Raw genomic sequence first — 17,997 nt, 5'->3', positions numbered from 1 at the left:
ATGCAAGGATAAATGCATTGTGCACCGAGCTGCCCTAAGATATTCTTTCTCATGTGGATGATTTTGAAACAGAAGTTACCCATGAATGAATGATATTATGATTATATTTGGATTCATTTTTTCCTTCATGTATTAATAAATACTTAATGTGCTCAATAATAAGATAATAGTTTTCCATGATTAGTTTTTTCGGAGAATTGGGCGTGCATTGCGCGGGTTCTAATACTAGCTAGTACAATAAGTAAAGTTAAACTCCGGAGAAAAATGGTAAACACATACCTTCAAACATGTTTCTTCCAAGATCTAAATCTTGCAGAAGCTGTAAGTTACCTAATTCTCTTGGAACTGTTCCAACAAAGTTATTTTCGAACAACAACAGGACCTGAAGTTGAGTGCATTCAGATATGGTTCTTGGTACCTCTCCGCTTAACATGTTGGAGCTAAGTCCAAGCTCTGTCAATCTGGGAAAGCGATGACACAAATCAGATAGAAAATCACCAGTTAAACCAGCTTCTCTGAGATCCAAATGTTCCAGTGTTGATTGTGGAGAGCACATTGGAGCCATTAAGTTGACTGAATCCAAGGTACAACCTTTTCAATCTTTCAAGAGTGGCTATTCCTATTGGAATATGTCCTTCCAGATTGTTGAACCTCATATTCAATAATCTAAGATTCTTCATGTTTGAGATAGAAGGGGAGTGAACCCACTGAAACTATTGTTTTCAATGCTGAACATTTGAAGGTCTTGAAAATCACCCAAAAATCGAGGAATTTCTCCCGTGAAGTTGTTGTAACTAAGATCAATGACTCTCAATCTTTGCAAACGAGAAAATTCTGGTGGAAGTTTACTGTGGAAATTGTTGAAGCTTAGATCAAATGAAACAAGAAAAGAGAGGTTGCCAAGTTGTGGCGGGACACTACCAGTTAATCCCATCTCTGAAATATTCAGTGCAGTAACTCGTTTATGATGAGAGCCACAAGTGATTCCAATCCAGTTACAAACTGAGGTTAAAGATGACCAATTTGTCGAAAGAATCTCATCGGGGTCTGAAGTGATGTGGGATTTCAAGGCTAGAAGAGAAGATTTATCAGTTTTAATATTCATGGCCAAGCAAGTTGCTAGAAGGTGAAGAGATGTTAATAAAAATACTAGAAGCTCCATTATTGATATCCTCATTTTCCGCGAGTACGATGAAAGGAAATGCTTTTGTTGGTTAAATCTTCGCAGCAATAGAATTTATAAGGGTTCGAATTGATTAAATTTAATACTAATGGAGAAGATAATGCTGTACTACTGTAACTAATTAGTTAAGAACATATAATGCTAGCAAATTATTAAATAGGAGTTGAAAAAATACTCCAGATGTGGTAGTTAATGCTGACACATGAAAAAGCATCTTCACCACCTCTGCAGCCATGTAACATCCAAACAAAATCGGATTTATGTCACTAATAGTCATAAAATTGCTCGTAGTTAATCCATTACTAATCCGTCGGGGAAAAAGAAACAAGCACGAGCTATTGTATTCGTCCGTCACTAATTTCAATTTTTTAGTAGTGCAAGTCATCGGTCAACTATTATATGAGGCATACCCACAAAAATTGGGAGCTGTAACAATTTAACTTGGCACTTATGTATACGGTAAAAATGGTTGATGCTAGACGGTGAAGAAAGCGGAGGAAATCGTTTGGTCCGAAGATTTCTCCATGGCCGAAGTTTGATCGTGGCCGTTAGTCCGGTTTCTCCATGGCCGAGTTGATCGTGGCCGTTAGTCCGGTGATCAGTTACAAAATTGCCACGCGTCAAGACCGTTCTGCCACATTGTACTGCCAATCGTACGGTGTCAGACCGTACGGCCCAACCTTATCCTTTTAGGGTTTTCTTTATTCTAAAGGGGCTTTATGTTGTATGCAAGGCCCATAAGGCAAAACTATAAATAGGAGAGGCATTTCCCTACTTTTAAGGGTTAGCTTTTTCAAGATCTAGAACATTGTAATAGAAAATTATATATTATTCTCTCTCTTTAGTCCGGATCGTGGCATTTTATTTAGCTTATTCTTCCAATATAGTTGGCTTAATCCATAAACATCCATATCTTGTATTTAATCATTAACGCATATATTCATATACACATATATATATATATCGCATATATATATATATATATATATACTCATAAACCCAAAATAGATTAAAGTTCATCCACATATCCTATACCTCACTTACAAATTCAATTGATTACCTAAATTCGGGGTAAACAGTTTGGCGCCCACCGTGGGGCTAGGATAATAGTGGTCTTTGATCTTGGTTTCTATCTCTTACCCATTAAGATTGAAAAAATCTTTTGTTCGTCTCTGTGAAAACGGACCAAATGGCAAGCAGTGGACAATCTGGTCACGTCAACAACAACGAGATTGTGGCCGAAAATGAGAACAGTGGGCTACGGGGCTTACCAGCAGAACCCATTGACCCAAACTCTGTTGATTCGAGGGAGGGCCTCAACCGACAGAACACCGTGAACCAGGAGAATGTTGCCCCACCGGCCACCGATCCCTTAAATACTCACAATTCAATTACTTTGTCCCGGGCACAAGGCCGGAAAGTGCCGGATACCCCGGATGATATTAACTTACGTTTAATTTTTGAAATGTTGCAGGAACAGAGGGCAGCTATTGCCGAACAAGGAGTCGCAATAGCCCAGTTGCAAAGCAAAAATGATGAAACGGCCCCGGAGAGGACGAAAGGTGTTGCCGAACCCAGAAGGGACGAAACACGGATGGTCGAGAGTAATGGGTCCGGAGCTGGTTCATCCACCGAAGTTCTGAGAATGCTCGAAACATTGGCAAAGCGGGTAGACTCGACTGAGAAGAGGGTGGAAACATATAACTCTCGGGTGGACCAGATCCCGAGGGCTCCGCCTATTCTGAAAGGACCGGATTCGAAGAGGTACATTCAAAGGCCTTTTCCTCCGAGTGCGGCTCCGAAATTGATCCCGAAGAGGTTCAAAATGCCGGATATCCAGAAATATGACGGCACAACGGACCCTCAGGAACACGTGACTTCATACACCTGTGCCATAAAAGGCAATGATGTTGAAGAGGATGAAATTGAATCCGTGTTGTTGAAAAAGTTTGGGGAAACTCTGTCGAAGGGAGCATTGACTTGTACGACCATCCGCCCGAGCATTCAATCACTTCTTTCGAAATGCTCGCGATGCGTTCATAAAAGCTCATGCCGGCGCCCAAAAAGGTGCAGGCCCGAAGGCGGATATTTTTCGTATAGCCCAAAAGGATGATGAGTTATTGCGTGAATTTGTCAACCGGTTCCAAAGGGAACGGATGGAGCTCCCTCCAGTTCCGAAAGAATGGACTGCACAAGCTTTTACCAAAGGGCTCAATCCTCGGAGCTCGACGGCCTCGTTCAAACTAAAGGAAAACTTGCTGGAATACGAGGCTGTGACCTGGGCGGATGTCCATAACAAATACGAATCAAAGATTCGGGTAGAGGATGACCAACTCGAACTTCCCCCGGGGCCCGTAAATATCAACAAAAGCTCTGAGAGATCGCGAAAAAACTACGAGCCGGAGTCCAGACCATCGAGGGAAAGGTATCAGCCATACTCTCATTCGGAAAAGCCAAGCTTCAGGTCAAAAAAATCAAGGGTTGGCCCGAGTCAATTCTCCGGTCAGGGCGATAAACGGACTGAGCGCCCGTCGAACAGTCGAGGTCTCTCATTTAGGAGTAATGCCGGAAGCTCGGCCAGCAATAAAGACTTGCCAAGGATATTGGAATACAACTTCAATGTCAACACATCGGACCTCGTCTCGGCAATTGGCCGTATCGCGTGAAGCAAGATGGCCGAGACCACCATCGAGATCGGATCCCGGGACAACGGGACCCGAATGTGATGTGTGAATATCATGGAACCCATGGGCACAGAATCGAGGACTATCGCCAACTAAGAGAGAGAGGAGGTGGCCGATTACCGAAAAATGGCCACCTTCGAGAATTCCCGAGTGAACGAGCTAAAGGCCACTACGAGGAAAGGGAATCTCACAAACGGGCCGAACCAGTGGAACCTCAGCATATAATCAACATGATAATCGGGGGTACTAATGCTCCTCAAGGGCCGGTGATGAAACGGACAAAGGTTTCCATTGTACGTGAGAAGCGCAACTGGGATTACGTACCCGAGGGTTCCATCTCTTTCAACAACGAGGATGCAGAAGGCATCATTCAACCGCACAATGATGCATTGGTAATCTCTATTCTTATTTTTAAATCGCAAGTTAAACGTATTTTGATTGACCCAGGTAGCTCGGCCAACATCATCCGGTGGAGAGTGGTTGAACAGCTAAGGCTACTCGATCAGATCGTACCGGTAGCCCGAGTGCTCGCCGGATTCAATATGGCAAGTGAAACCACGAAGGGGAGATTTCTTTGCCACCAACATTGACGGCACTATTCAACAAACGGTGTTCTATGTAATCGAAGGAGATATGAAGTATAATGCATTGCTGGGTAGACCATGGATACATAGCATGAGGGCCGTGCCATCGACATTACATCAGCTGCTGAAATTCCCGACCCCGGAGGGGATAAAAACCATCCGAGAAGAACAGCCCGCCGCAAGGGAGATGTTCGCGGTCGAGGAAGCATCACCCCTTCCCAAAAAATCGGATCAAAAAGAAGATGAATCAGTCGGTGGCAAGGACTCTAAATAGCAACTAAAGTACACGGGTTCAACAACGGAGCAGAAGGGGCTGGACCCGGGTACGAAGAGGATGATTTCGGTGTACCCGCATCATTCGTCTTACCGGATGACTCGGATGCAACCAAGTCTACAAGAGAGGAGTTGGAGCAAGTCATCTTGTTTGAATATCTACCGGATAGAAAGGTATACCTCGGGAGCACGGGTTAACCTCGAGCTCGTGAACAAGTTAATTAAATTTCTTCAAGCTAATGCCGATTGTTTCGCATGGTCCCATATAGATATGATGTGCACCGTGTACCGGAAGTAACAACTCACAAGCTCCGAAGCATGCCTTCGACGGGAGATTTTGAAAATAGGCCCCCATTCGGGAGGTAAACTAGGATTGAGCGGAGGCCTATGGCAAAGGCAAAAATTTAGACGCCTTCGTAAAGGATTTAGGTAACAAAGCTTTTTCAAAATAGGCTCTATCCGGGAGGTAAAAGACCCGGACTGGCTAGCTAACGTAGTAGTGGTGCCGAAAAAAGGTAATAAATTTTGAATGTGCGTTGATTATAAGGATCTAAACAAAGCATGCCCGAAGGATTCATTTCCGATGCCTCACATCGATAGAATGATCGATGCGACAGCCCGGTATGAGATTTTAAGTTTTCTCGATGCTTACTCTGTGTATAACCAAATCCGGATGCACCCAGAGAATCAAGAGAAAACATCCTTTATTATCCGGTTATGACGGGACTTATCATTTACAATGTCATGCCCTTCGGATTAAAAAATGCCGGTGCAACTTACCAACGCCTAGTTAATGGGATGTTCGAAGAACAAATAGGGAAAACAATGGAAGTTTATATTGATGACATGGTTGTCAAGTCCCTGGAAACAGAGGACCATTTAAAACATTTGCAGGAAACCTTCGATGTACTCCGCAAAATACAACATGAAGCTTAACCCGGAGAAATGTGCCTTCGGTGTCCGGTTGGGCAAATTCTTGGGTTTCATGGTGTCCAACCGAGGAATTGAAATCAACCCGGACAAGATCAAAGCCATCGAGGATATTGAGGTGGTAAATAACGTCAAAGGAGTGCAGAGGCTCACCGGAAGGATAGCAGCGCTGAGTCGGTTCATATCGAGGTCTTCGGATAAAAGTCACCGTTTCTTCTCCTTATTAAGGAAGAAGAATGACTTCGTTTGGACACCGGAATGCCAAAGAGCTTTGCAAGAATTGAAAAGATACTTGTCCAGCCCGCCTCTACTGCACACACCGAAAGCGGACGAGCAGCTTTTTCTCTACCTTGCCGTATCCGAGGTAGCGGTAAGTGGTGTTTTGGTCCGAGAAGAATCAGGTACGCAATTCCCTATATATTATGTGAGTAGAACTTTAGGGGATGCGGAGACCCGTTATCCCCACCTAGAAAAGTTGGCATTGGCATTGGTAAGTGCTTCTAGAAAGCTCAAACCTTACTTTCAATGCCATCCGATATGTGTAGTGACTACTTACCCTCTAAAGAACATCATGCATAAACCGGAATTATCGGGTAGACTAACTAAATGGGCCGTAGAGATTAGCGGATATGATATCGAATACAAACCTCGGACGGCCATCAAGTCCCAGATCTTGGCCGATTTTGTGGCAGACTTCACCCCGGCTATGGTCCCCGAGGTTGAGAAAGAACTTCTGCTAACCTCGGGAAAAGCTTCGGGTATTTGGTCGTTACACACGGACGGGGCCTCGAACCTCAAAGGTTCCGGGCTAGGAATCGTCCTTAGAACTCCCGCCGGGGATGCCATTCGACAATCCATTAGAACTATTAAATTGACTAACAATGAAGCCGAGTATGAGGCCATGATTGCAGGTTTGGAATTAGCTCGGAGTATGGGGCCGAAATAATTGAAGCAAAATGCGACTCTCTCTTGGTCGTTAACCAGGTGAATGGCGTCTTCGAGGTTAAGGACGAACGGATGCAAAGGTATCTGGAAAAACTCCAAGTGATACTACACTGATTTAAAGAATGGACCATGCAGTATGTACCCAGGGATCAGAACAGCGAAGCCGATACATTGGCCAATTTGGGATCTTCAGTCGAAGGGGAAGAAATCAACCCCGGGACTATGGTGCACTTGATGAATTCGGCGATAGAAAATGGACATGCTGAAATAAACACAATGGGTTTAACTTGGGATTGGCGCAACAAATACATCGACTACTTGCAAGATGGAAAGCTCCCGAGTGACCCAAAAGAATCACGGTCACTAAGGACAAAAGCAAGACGTTCTGCTTGGTAGACGGCCAATTGTATCGACGGTCTTTCTTCGGACCCCTGGCCAAGTGTTTGGGTCCCGGAGAAACCGAGTATGTGATGAAAGAAGTACACGAGGGGACCTGCGGCAATCACTCCGGTGCTGAAGCCTTAGTCCGAAAAATTATCAGAGCCGGTTACTATTGGAACCGGATGGAGGAAGATTCGAAGAATTTTGTCCGAAAATGTGACGGTGTCAAAGACATGCCCCGATGATTCATCAACCGGGAGTTGCTACACTCGGTGATATCACCTTGGCCCTTCATGAAGTGGGGAATGGACATTGTTGGTCCATTGCCATGGGCACCAGGTAAGGCCCGTTTTATTTTGTTTATGACTGACTATTTCTCCAAATGGGTTGAAGCGTAGGCCTTCGAAAAGATTAGAGAAAAGGAAGTTATTGACTTCATATGGGACCACATTATTTGTCGTTTCGGCATCCCGGCCGAGATAACTTGTGATAACGGTCCTCACTTCGTTGGCGGCAAAGTCAATGATTTCCTCGAAGGGTTGAAGATCAAGAAAATCGTATCAACTCCGTATCACCCGTGTGCGAACGGACAGGCGGAATCCACGAATAAAACAATAATTCAAAATCTGAGGAAAAGACTTGAAACATCAAAGCATCACTGGAGGGAAGTACTACCGGAGGTATTGTGGGCTTACAGAACCACATCGAAATCAAGCACGGGAGAAACACCCTTCTCGTTGGTCTACGGGGCCGAAGCCCTCATTCCCGTAGAAGTTGGTGAACCGAGTCTCCGATTCAGGTACACCACCGAGGAGTCAAACGAGGAGGCCATGGCCGTAAAACTCGATCTCACGGATGAACTTCGCGAAAACGCGTTGGTCCGTATTGCAGCCCAGAAGCAGAATGGAAAGGTACTACAACCGGAGGGCCAATTTTTGACATTTCCAAGTTGGGGACTTGGTGCTTCGGAAAGTTACCTTGAACACCAAGAATCCCAACGATGGAAAACTGGGTCCGAACTGGGAAGGGCCGTACAAGATAACCGAGGTAACGGGCAAAGGATCGTATCACCGGAATCCATGGACGGCAACGGTTGCGCAATAACCGGAACGTGGCTCATTTGAAGAGATACTATCGCTAAGGTATGAACACTTGTGTTTATTTATTAACCTTTTTTTTTTTTTTGCAGAAAGTCGAGTACCGGATAAAGTTAGGTGCTAGGTCTGAAAACACGTGTTGCACTCTTTTCCTTAGTACGGTTTTGTCCCAAAATGGGTTTTCCGACAAGGTTTTTAATGAGGCAACAAGTACAACGTGTTACTAGATAAAGACGAGGACAAATGCCCGAAAACTCGGGGCCACACCCTACGAGTGGGGACTTGATAGTGCTTACCCGATCTTGCAACTCGGATAAGCACTAGGGGACTACTATACCCACATCGAGGTTTACCCCGGTTAGTCGAAAACGGAGGAGCTCAACAAAGCAAGTGAACGCTAATAGATGCTACCCCGAAAAAATCCTCGAGATTTTTGTATTTCCCATCTTCGCCTAAGCCGACCTTCGTATTAGGTTTCGATGTAAGGACCAAACGATCGTAACGAATCGTGTCCACTTAGTACTTGCTACGGCAAAAACAAAGGAAACGGACGAAGTCTTCATATCATGTACATGCAAATACTTGCAATATTAAGATCATTAAAAATTCATTATTGCATTTCGGATGTGTCTTCTTGTTAAAACCCTACCTCGGTGATTACCACCGAAATTCGGCATCATTTTTAACTAAATACCCTACACCGGGATTATAGTCGAAATTCGACAAAGGCAACAAGGTCACATTGAACCGAGCCAAAATCTTTAACACCCTCGTAAACACCCCAATCGGGGAAGGCCGGGATTCGTATTCCGAAAATCCATGGTAAGAATGCCAAAAAAATATCGGCCCTAAAAATGCCTAACGTGATTCGGAGACGTCTGAATTCACAAAGCATAAATAAGTCCCACGGGCAAACCACTCGATCAAATTCCCGACAAAACGTACCGGACGAAGAGAAAAGCCAATATTCGTGCACAACCGAAAAAATGACTCCGAGTCTCTGCTTGTCCTTAAAACGGACCGACAATTCGGCAAAAGTCATAACAAGCATTCAAGCAAAAGAATAAAGAAAGTCAACAAGAAAAAATGCACATTCCATATATGTAAGGTTTTTTACACCCGAAATTCCTACGAAGTTGAAAAACAAAAATCAAGCCAAAAAGGCAAAGACAAAATAAAGGCTAAGTACAGGCCCTGGTCTATCCGAAAATTGGCCGGATCCGTAATGCCTTGACATCGTCCGCTCGGAATCTTCGGAGTCAGTATCGAGGGCTCTCTTAGCTTCTTCCTCGGTCCTTTTAGCTTCGAGTATCAGGGCCGGGAGATCCGCAAAACCATGCTCGGCTTGCTCAAGGGTGGCCCTCCGGGACTTCCACCGTTCATACTCCACCGCAATCGTGGTATGAGCCTCGGCAGCCTCCACACTCCTAAGGGCTTCTGCCAAATCGGCCTCAACCTGGGCCAGTTTGGCCACTAATTCATCTCTCTCTTCATCGAGGATTCTTTGGATTTGAGTGGCCGACTCAAGCTCGGCTTTGAGAAGGTCATTAGCCTCGGCTGTCTCCTCGAGTTCGATTTTCAGCTCGTCGCATATCCGGGCCCTATCCTCGGCTTTTTGCTCGAACACCCTCATCCTCTCCTTATACTTAGCACTCTTAGATTCAAGCAGCCGATGCCTCTCGAACATGTTCACAGCATCAGACTTGACCGAGTCAAGCTCCCCCCGGAGTTGAGAGATAGTGGTTTTGAGCTCACCAAGCCTCGAAGAAAAACGAGCATTATCTTGGCTAAGGCCGACCTTGTCCGCTTCCAGAAGCCGATTCTTCTCGACCATCCCGGCCAACTCATCCTTTAACCGAAGGTTTTCGGCCTTCGCTGCTTCGAGCTCGGGTTGAAGGTTGGAAAGGGCAACAGCTCGGTTCAATTCATCCTCCTTCACTTGCAAAAGGTGCTGGAACTTCTCCGTTTCTCGACCCTGGGCATCCAGTTGGCCTCTAAGGTCGTCAACCTCTTGCTGAGCACGGATGAAGGCTTCATTGACGAGCACCACGCTCTGTGAAAGAAACGAGACATTTAAACTTGGATAAAACGAGAAGGAAAAGTTCACATCGAATTATGGAAGGATAGGCTGATAAGCTTACCCGGTTACCCGCGTGCATGCCCTCGTTAATAAGACTCTGCCAGGGGACCCCGTTCATCTTCCGCTTATCCGAGTCCGAGACGAGGGGCCTTAGGTAGCTTGCAACCCCCACAGGACGCGATAAAAAACTGCAGTCCTCGGGGACGGTAATCACGGCCGATCTTGTCCTCCTAGGTTCCACACTTGGGGCCGGGAAGATGCGCACCAGGCTATCCCTTGCACCAGTTTCGGTGGACCGGCTAGCTGCCCTCGTGACTCGAGGGATAGGGAGATGTCCGAAACCGGCAGCTTTCCCGGTAGCAGGAGGAGTATCCGAGAACATATCATCAAAGTTATCCGACCTCGAAGCTGGAGTCGGAGAAACTGGAGTTGGAGAATTCGGAGCAGCCCCTTGCAGAGAGGCGGATCTCGAAGTGTTGCAGGCAGCCCCACGTCACCGGCAAAGTGGACCAACATCCATTGGAGCCTCGGTCTCGGGGACCGGCTCAGCCCTCTGATCGGCTTCGGCAGCTGGAGCTTGCCCGGACCTTCTAGTCCTTTGCAGGGGGGTCTCCTCGGATGAAGCATCACCTGAAATGTCAACATATTCAATCGACCTTAGAGGAGTCGAGTAAAGAACTTCTTCCCCACCTGTGTGCAATGCCGGAGCTGACGGTCCTTCCTCGGCTGAAGGAAGTGGTGGAATGGTGACATCCTCCTCCGGAATAGAAGCAACGGAAGGGGTCACACCGATCCTCCGAACGAGGAAATCGGGCTCTGTTTCATCTCTTAGAGTCCGAACGACGCTTCTTGCCCTCTTCTTCGATTTCTGCCCTTTGTCCGAGGGGTTTCTCCTCCTTTTGTTGGCAGCAGAATAATACGGGATGTACCCGCTGAATCAAATTCGGTGCCGCGCCGGGTTCGGCCGCTGGCTCCGGTCTTGGGTCCACCGAGCCCTTGGGTAAACCTGAATACCGAAGAGGTTACAAAAAGGGGGGAAAGGAAAAGGTAGAAAATGCGATAAATTCCGACCCAAGCATAGTATTACCGTGGTTTTGAGCGACCCATCGGCCACGCGACAGGAGTCCCCATGTCCGTGCTTCATGGGTGTGTTGGCTAAGGAGAGCACCAACCCATTCGTTCATGTTCCGGACAGCCGGAGGTATCCATGCCACGGCTGGTATAAAGAAGGGGACAAATCGTGATAATATGAAAGGACAAGCGTTTGACAAAGCATTCAAAGGTAACTATTAAAAGAACTGAGACACTTACGATTATCATTCCACCTCTCCGGAAAGGGCATATAGTTGGCCGGAATAATGTCCGCGGTCCTCACCCGGACGTAGCGCTCTAGCCAACCTCGGTCTCTATCTTCATCCATCTTTGAAAAGATTGGGTTCCGCTTAGCTTGGCGAGCTTTATTACACCCCTCGAACAACCTCGGGGAATATAATCGGATGAAGTGAGCCATCGTAAACTCCTTCTTCAAGTTGTTGGCCAACAGCCGGAGGCAGGCCACGGTCCTCCAGACTATCGGACCAATCTGGGCCAAGGTTACATTATATGTCTGGCACATATCCAAAATAACCGGTCGATTGGGGGGTCGAGCTTGAGTGTAAAAGGATAGGTGTAAACGTACAGGAAGCCCTCCCGATGATCGGTGATCGATTCATCAGGTCCGGGGGCAAACACTTGCACCGGACGGTTATCCCATCCGCAATCAGCCCGGACTTGATCAAGTTTGTCCTCGGTAATGGACGACGGGTACCGCCTTACATCAAACCCTCTATCAAAGAACCGAGAAGGCTTCTCAACTTCAAACTCCTTGTTATAGTTGGGTTTGGACGGTACAATGTCCAAAGCAAAGGGCTCAACGACGGTTTTTCCTTTGGGTCGTGAAGTTGGCTCGCTCCTCGAGAAGAAACCGAGGGAACATCCCGGGAGGTGGTTTCGTGTTGGGTACATTTGAATTAGATAATGGAAAAAAGATTGGCGAATTCGAGAGAAGGAACAAGTTAAAAAATAGAAAGAGTGAAGGAGCAAAGAAAAAAATTCAAAATGGCAAAGTGAGAAAGAAACAAAGAAAGACTTTCGATAGGAAAACAACAAATGAAAAAATTGGCAAAGTTGGTTTTCTTACACACAATGTAAGCAACGAATTGAGGGGAGAAAACAGTTGAAATCAGCAAGAAATATGAGATGAAGATGATTAGAAGTGGAGAAGAAGAAAGTGAAGAAGTAAAATGGAGAAATGAAAGGGTTAAAAGCCTTATATAGGCATGGGAAACCAGCGGTTACAGAGGCCAACCAACCGGGGGATGCCACGTGTCCCACAATTAATGAGACGTGATTTGAAACGACGTGCGTTACGGCGGTTGCCAAAATTGGCCGTTCGGGATGAGACACGTGGCTGATGGCAGAGGGACGTGACGCAACTGTTCCCGCCAAAATGAAAAGATAAGAACGAGCTTATGGAACCACCGGTTTCGTGACTCATCCACTTCCCGTTACTCCGGTAAAACTACGGTCCGAAAATGTAGGGACTATCTGTATACGGTAAAAATTACATTTATGCTAGACCGGTGAGATCGGGAATCGAGGAAAGAAGAAACAAGCACGAGCATGAAGATTTTCTTTCGGGCCAGAGGTATTGCACTAGAAGTGGTTGATCAGAAGAAAGTGGAGGAAATCGTTTGGTCCGGTTTCTCCATGGCCGAGTTGATCGTGGCCGTTAGTCCGGTTTCTCCATGGCCGAGTTGATCGTGGCCGTTAGTCCGGTTTCTCCATGGCCGAGTTGATCGTGGCCGTTAGTCCGGGTGATCAGTTATAAAATTGCCACGCGTCAAGACCGTTCTGCCACATTGTACTGTCAATCGTACGGTGTCGACCGTACGGCCCAACCTTATCCTTTTAGGGTTTTCTTTATTCTAAAAAAGGCTTTATATATATATATATATATATATATATAAATATATAATATATATATATATTTCCCTACTTTTAAAAGGTTAGCTTTTTCAAGATCAAGAACATTGTAATAGAAATTATATATTGATTTCTCTCTCTCTCTCTTTGGTCCTATTACCTTCAGGAAAGGGCATTTTTCATGCTTATTCTTCCAATATAGTTGGCTTAATCATAAACATCCATATCTTTATTTATATATCATATAGCGTATATATATCACATACACATGCTATATATACGCAAATCCATAATTATATCTCATAAACCCAAAATAGATTAAAGTTCATCCACATATCCTATACCTCACTTACCTTGGTACTATATAACTTACCTCTCAGTGAAAAAGAAGTCGGGAATATATAGGCTAATAAGTACTGATAATCAGAATTGAAAGCCATAATGGCTAATCAATTTGCCAGATTCAATGGTCTAATAGCGTTAGAATTGTTGAATAAGAAATAATGCTTATCAAGGCTATTCAGGAAATAAACGTCTAGCAAATCACACCTGTTCCCCCAATGAAAGTCATTAATTCTCCTCACAATAAAAGCCATTAACTATTTGATTCTTTTTGAGATATTATTAAATATTTTTCAGCAATCCCCCACTTTCTCAAAAAGAATAATAAGGAATAGAATGAAATAAGAAGTTTTGTTGGGTTTTCACATATGAGTATAATGCGTCGAATCTGATGTCGCGTAGACTATGAACCAAATCTAGATAAAATAAGATTATACTTACAGAATAATTGGTGAAGTTTAGAACTTCTATGAACCAATAATTCTTTTGTAAGCCCATGGTCTTATTTTATCACATTATACTCGTACAATCTTTGTCGTTATTGTGGTTTTGCGCTAAGAGGCCATGCGCGTGTCTTGGTGTTCATGAGTGCTCTAAAAATCCGTCACAATTTCATAGGAGCGGCACCACTCCACACTCATGTAGGTCCACCCATCAAGTGTACTCTGCAAAGCAATACACCAACTATAAAGGATATGGTGATGGATTAAGAGTTTATAACTTAGCCTCACTTTGCCTTGCAAATCTACACTATATTCACACACCATAGGAAGGGATATAATTTTATAGTGCACAATTAATCAACTAATGACTTGTTATTACCCATACGAACCTAATTCATGGGATCTCCAATCACATAGATTGGGTTATCACCATTGCTGATCTTCTCAAATTGACTTGAAAATCCCATTCCCCTCGATGTTTCTTATAGTCTGTGAATTGATCAGATTCACCTCCGACTTCACATAATTTACATAAATTCTTTCATCTCCCAGCAGCTACTTTAAGACATTATGTCTCAAATAAGTGTGTCTATTTTTGCCATTGAAAATTTTATTTATTCACTACATCTAACGCTGCTTGACAACCACATTATATAGACACGTTAGTTTTATCTCAACCTCAATACTCACTAAGAAGTATCTTAGCCTCATTACTGGCCAACTCCAAACCATAAACTCATATTTCATTATGGTCTACTTGGCTGATTTTCATATTATCACACCCCACAAAGGGTAAACACATAACCACAAATGGATTTTGAGATCCACTTAGCATCATTGTACTCTTATAGTACAACAAGTTTTGGTCATTGACCAAAACACTTTATCATCAATTGCTTCTTTTCAAAATTGCATACCAAGAGAAGAAATAACACCAAAATATATTTTATGATCATTGTCAACAAGATAAGTGTTACACCTCGGAAAATTTTCCGTTAGTGCACAGTGAATAAGCTAATGAAGAGCACGACGTATTCAATGTTTCAATAAGTAAGACATAGCATTTGATGATTCTAAATAAGATTTTAAAGACATTTGAGGTTAGAGGAGAAAGTTGCCTAGAGAAGGCCATGTATACGATAAGTATCGGAAGGGATTTATGAGTAGTAAGTTGATGACAACTTAATGATGTGTTGGGGAAGAGTTATAACGCCCCTTAGATTGTTAATGAAGTGATAAACAAGTGTTAAGAAGGTTCCATAAGGATTGGAGATCAAATGAGACGACGGGATCGAACTTGGTGAAGCAAGCAATTTCACGACTGGTTCCACGGCCAAAGATTGTTTCCACGAACCGTGGATGGGTCCGTGGAACTACCAAAAGAGAAGACGACCGGGCTGGTCATGAACCACGACCAGCTTCACGGACAACACTAGGTTCCACGGACCGTGGAACAGTCCGTGGAACTCCCGACGGGCTGAAATGTTCTAAGTGTATAAATGTGTTCCCAACTTCATTATTTCATTTCCAACACTTCTCCACTTCTCTCTAAAGTCTCTAGGGAATCATATATATATTTAATAAACAAGAATCCAAAGGAAATGAAAGGTTCCTATCATCAAACCAAGTGAATCAAAGTAAAAAAACCCATTAAAGTTCATCAAAAGCAAGGAATTCAAGGAAGGAAAATCTGGGGTTTTGCTTTCAAGGAGGTATATGCAACCAAGGTTCAATCCTACACCATCTAAGGTAAGTTTTATGATGTTTCCATGTTGTTTAAAGTATTTGGAAGTTGAAACACTTGGATTACATAAGGAAATAAGAAATGGGTCATAAATGGGTGAATAGTGTCACTTTTGAGTAAATGTTCGGAATGAGTTATGATTCTTGATACGTTATGAATATGATTATGTTATAAATGATATTGAGAGTATGGAATCGACATTGTATGTGAATGAATGTATTGTCGAGGTATGACTATGAATATGGATGAATTGAAGTGAATTGTGAAGTAAGAGTAATGTAATTGACTAAAGGCTATTGTGGATATATCAGAATGCTATTATTGATGTTTGGGAGTTGATGTGTAATACAAGGGAAGTCGTATAAATAAAGGAGATGCTGTCCGATTTTCTCTAGAATTAGTCGTGAATGCTAAGCTATCTATTATCTAATATGAGTATGCACTTCAGTGATGGTAGAACGTGAGCCTTGAAGAAGAACGTACAAGTGATAGAATAGTTGCACGGAAAGGTATGTAAGGCTAACCCTTCTTTCATAAGGCATGGTTCCTTGGCCAAATATTTATCCTTCTATGAGTTCATGACACTCTCCAATGATCTTATCTCTAGAAGCTACGGAGCTTATGATGCTCAAATGATATGATTGTACTAAGTTCCCCATACGACGAGTAATACTCTAAGGATAGAATGTAATGAATAACGATAGTAAAAAGGCTAAAGATAGATATGAGCTTATATGTATGTGTGCCCATGAGAGGCTATTGTGAACCCCGAGTTTATATGGCCGGGTAGAATGTAGTAAATATGTATATCTATATGATGACGTGCGCGCACCACTGCAGTTGGGTACGAACAACCCTGAGCCTTGGTAGGGCCAGGCACTGAGCCTTGGTAGGGCCAGGTACGTGAAACACCGAACCTTCGTGGTCGGGTATGCTATATAAATGCTATGTATACGACATCAATATGAGTACGATTATGCTATGTATATGACATCAATATGAGTATGATTATTCTATGTATATGACATCAATATGAGTACGATTATGCTATGTATATGACATCAATATGAGTACGATTATGCTATGTATATGACATCGATAAGAAAAGACAAATATATCAAGACTATGTAAGTGCCAAGTAAGGGCTATGTATATGCAATGTATATGATATGAGCATGAGTATGAAAAGAAATATGAATATGAATACGAAAATGGATAGGAAAGCTAAATGAGTACGGATATGAATGTATGTACGCGAATACGCAATGGAAATGGAACGTCCCTATAGAAAGCAAGTAAGTGCTATGATGATGATGCTATTACCTCGCATCCTATGTTATTTCATATGTTGACTATTATGCTTCCATATTGATATTAATCATGCTTTGCATACTCGCACATTCTTCGCATCTTGACGTCCTTTGTTTGCGGACGCCGCGCATGCCCGCAGTGGCCGGGGAGACAGACTTGATCCATAGCTGTATTTTCTCGGGGACTACATAGTGGAGCTCCATTTCATTCGGAGTCGTAAAGGTATAGATTCTTTGTGTATATATTCGCGGGCACGGCGGGTCCCCGTCCCGCCCATATGTTATGATATGACGTACCCTTCTTAGAGGCTCGTAGACATGTGTATATGGTTAGATATGTTCGGCCTTGTCGGCCTATATTTTGGGATATTATTTTGATAGCCTTGTCGGCTTATGTACATTTGTATGGGCATCGTTGTTAATGGCGATATAGATATGTTGTTGCCCAATGAGATTAGAATGATGATGAATGAGAAGCATGATTTAGCCATGTGGCTCACCTAGATGTGATGTATAAGTATGTTAAGGGGTGCCCGGGTGGGCTAGCACCGAGTGCTCGTCGCGGCCCTCCGGTTGGGTCGTGACAATAAGTATAAAAATCTTCATCAATTTTTTATTTTTTATTTTTTTATCCTTGTTCTTTTTCTTCTCCTCATATCCTCATTTTCAAAATCAATTTGAGCAATAAGACCACATAAGATATTACACTTTTAAAAAATTCTCTCAACATTATAACTCTAGCTAGTAAGGGAGTGTAACCCCCGCATTTTTAAAATTTTTAAGATAAGAAATAATATTTTCATAACTCATAAGAAGTATTACTAATTTCTCATAAAACATTTCATCTTATAAATAACAAGCTAATGATATAGCTTCACCCAAACGATTTTGTATAGTTACCCACACTATGCCATTATCAATAAATATTTTAAGAAAATAATATTTTTATCAAGAGTTGGATAAGAAATGATACAAATACTAGTTTTTTTTTAATCATTTATTTAAAAATAGTAAACACAAATAAACAAACTATGATG

The 17,997-nt window shown here is 43.3% G+C and overlaps 2 protein-coding genes across 2 annotated transcripts; both read right to left on the bottom strand.

Annotated features, from left to right (window-relative positions):
• Nucleotides 1-676: 676 nt before the first annotated feature.
• On the bottom strand, nucleotides 677-1,177 carry LOC132062376 (leucine-rich repeat receptor-like serine/threonine-protein kinase BAM2). The gene has a single exon (XM_059454956.1). The coding sequence runs from the start codon at nucleotides 1,175-1,177 to the stop codon at nucleotides 677-679; it is 501 nt and encodes a 166-aa protein (XP_059310939.1).
• An 8,013-nt stretch (nucleotides 1,178-9,190) lies between these two features.
• On the bottom strand, nucleotides 9,191-10,408 carry LOC132062375 (uncharacterized). Its single transcript, XM_059454955.1, has 3 exons — nucleotides 10,219-10,408; nucleotides 9,267-10,130; nucleotides 9,191-9,205 (listed from the first exon to the last, which is right to left on the bottom strand). Exons 1-3 carry the CDS (start codon nucleotides 10,273-10,275, stop codon nucleotides 9,191-9,193), a joined length of 936 nt encoding a protein of 311 aa, XP_059310938.1. The 5' UTR covers nucleotides 10,276-10,408.
• Between the last annotated feature and the right edge of the window lie 7,589 nt (nucleotides 10,409-17,997).

The sequence above is a fragment of the Lycium ferocissimum genome, chromosome 7, assembly GCF_029784015.1.
Source record: "Lycium ferocissimum isolate CSIRO_LF1 chromosome 7, AGI_CSIRO_Lferr_CH_V1, whole genome shotgun sequence".
NCBI classification, from domain to species: Eukaryota; Viridiplantae; Streptophyta; class Magnoliopsida; order Solanales; family Solanaceae; genus Lycium; species Lycium ferocissimum.
The sequence above is the reverse complement of the archived record's forward strand: the minus strand, read 5'-3'. Positions and strand labels throughout refer to the sequence as shown.

Bases quoted from the DNA above. Each gene is read 5' to 3' on its own strand.
- LOC132062376 (XM_059454956.1), bottom strand. From the start codon at position 1,177: ATGAGGATATCAATAATGGAGCTTCTAGTATTTTTATTAACATCTCTT.
- LOC132062375 (XM_059454955.1), bottom strand. From the start codon at position 10,275: ATGAACGGGGTCCCCTGGCAGAGTCTTATTAACGAGGGCATGCACGCG. The intron at 10,131-10,218 runs GTAAGCTTATCA...TTTCTTTCACAG, and splicing joins GCATGCACGCGGGTAACCGG to AGCGTGGTGCTCGTCAATGA.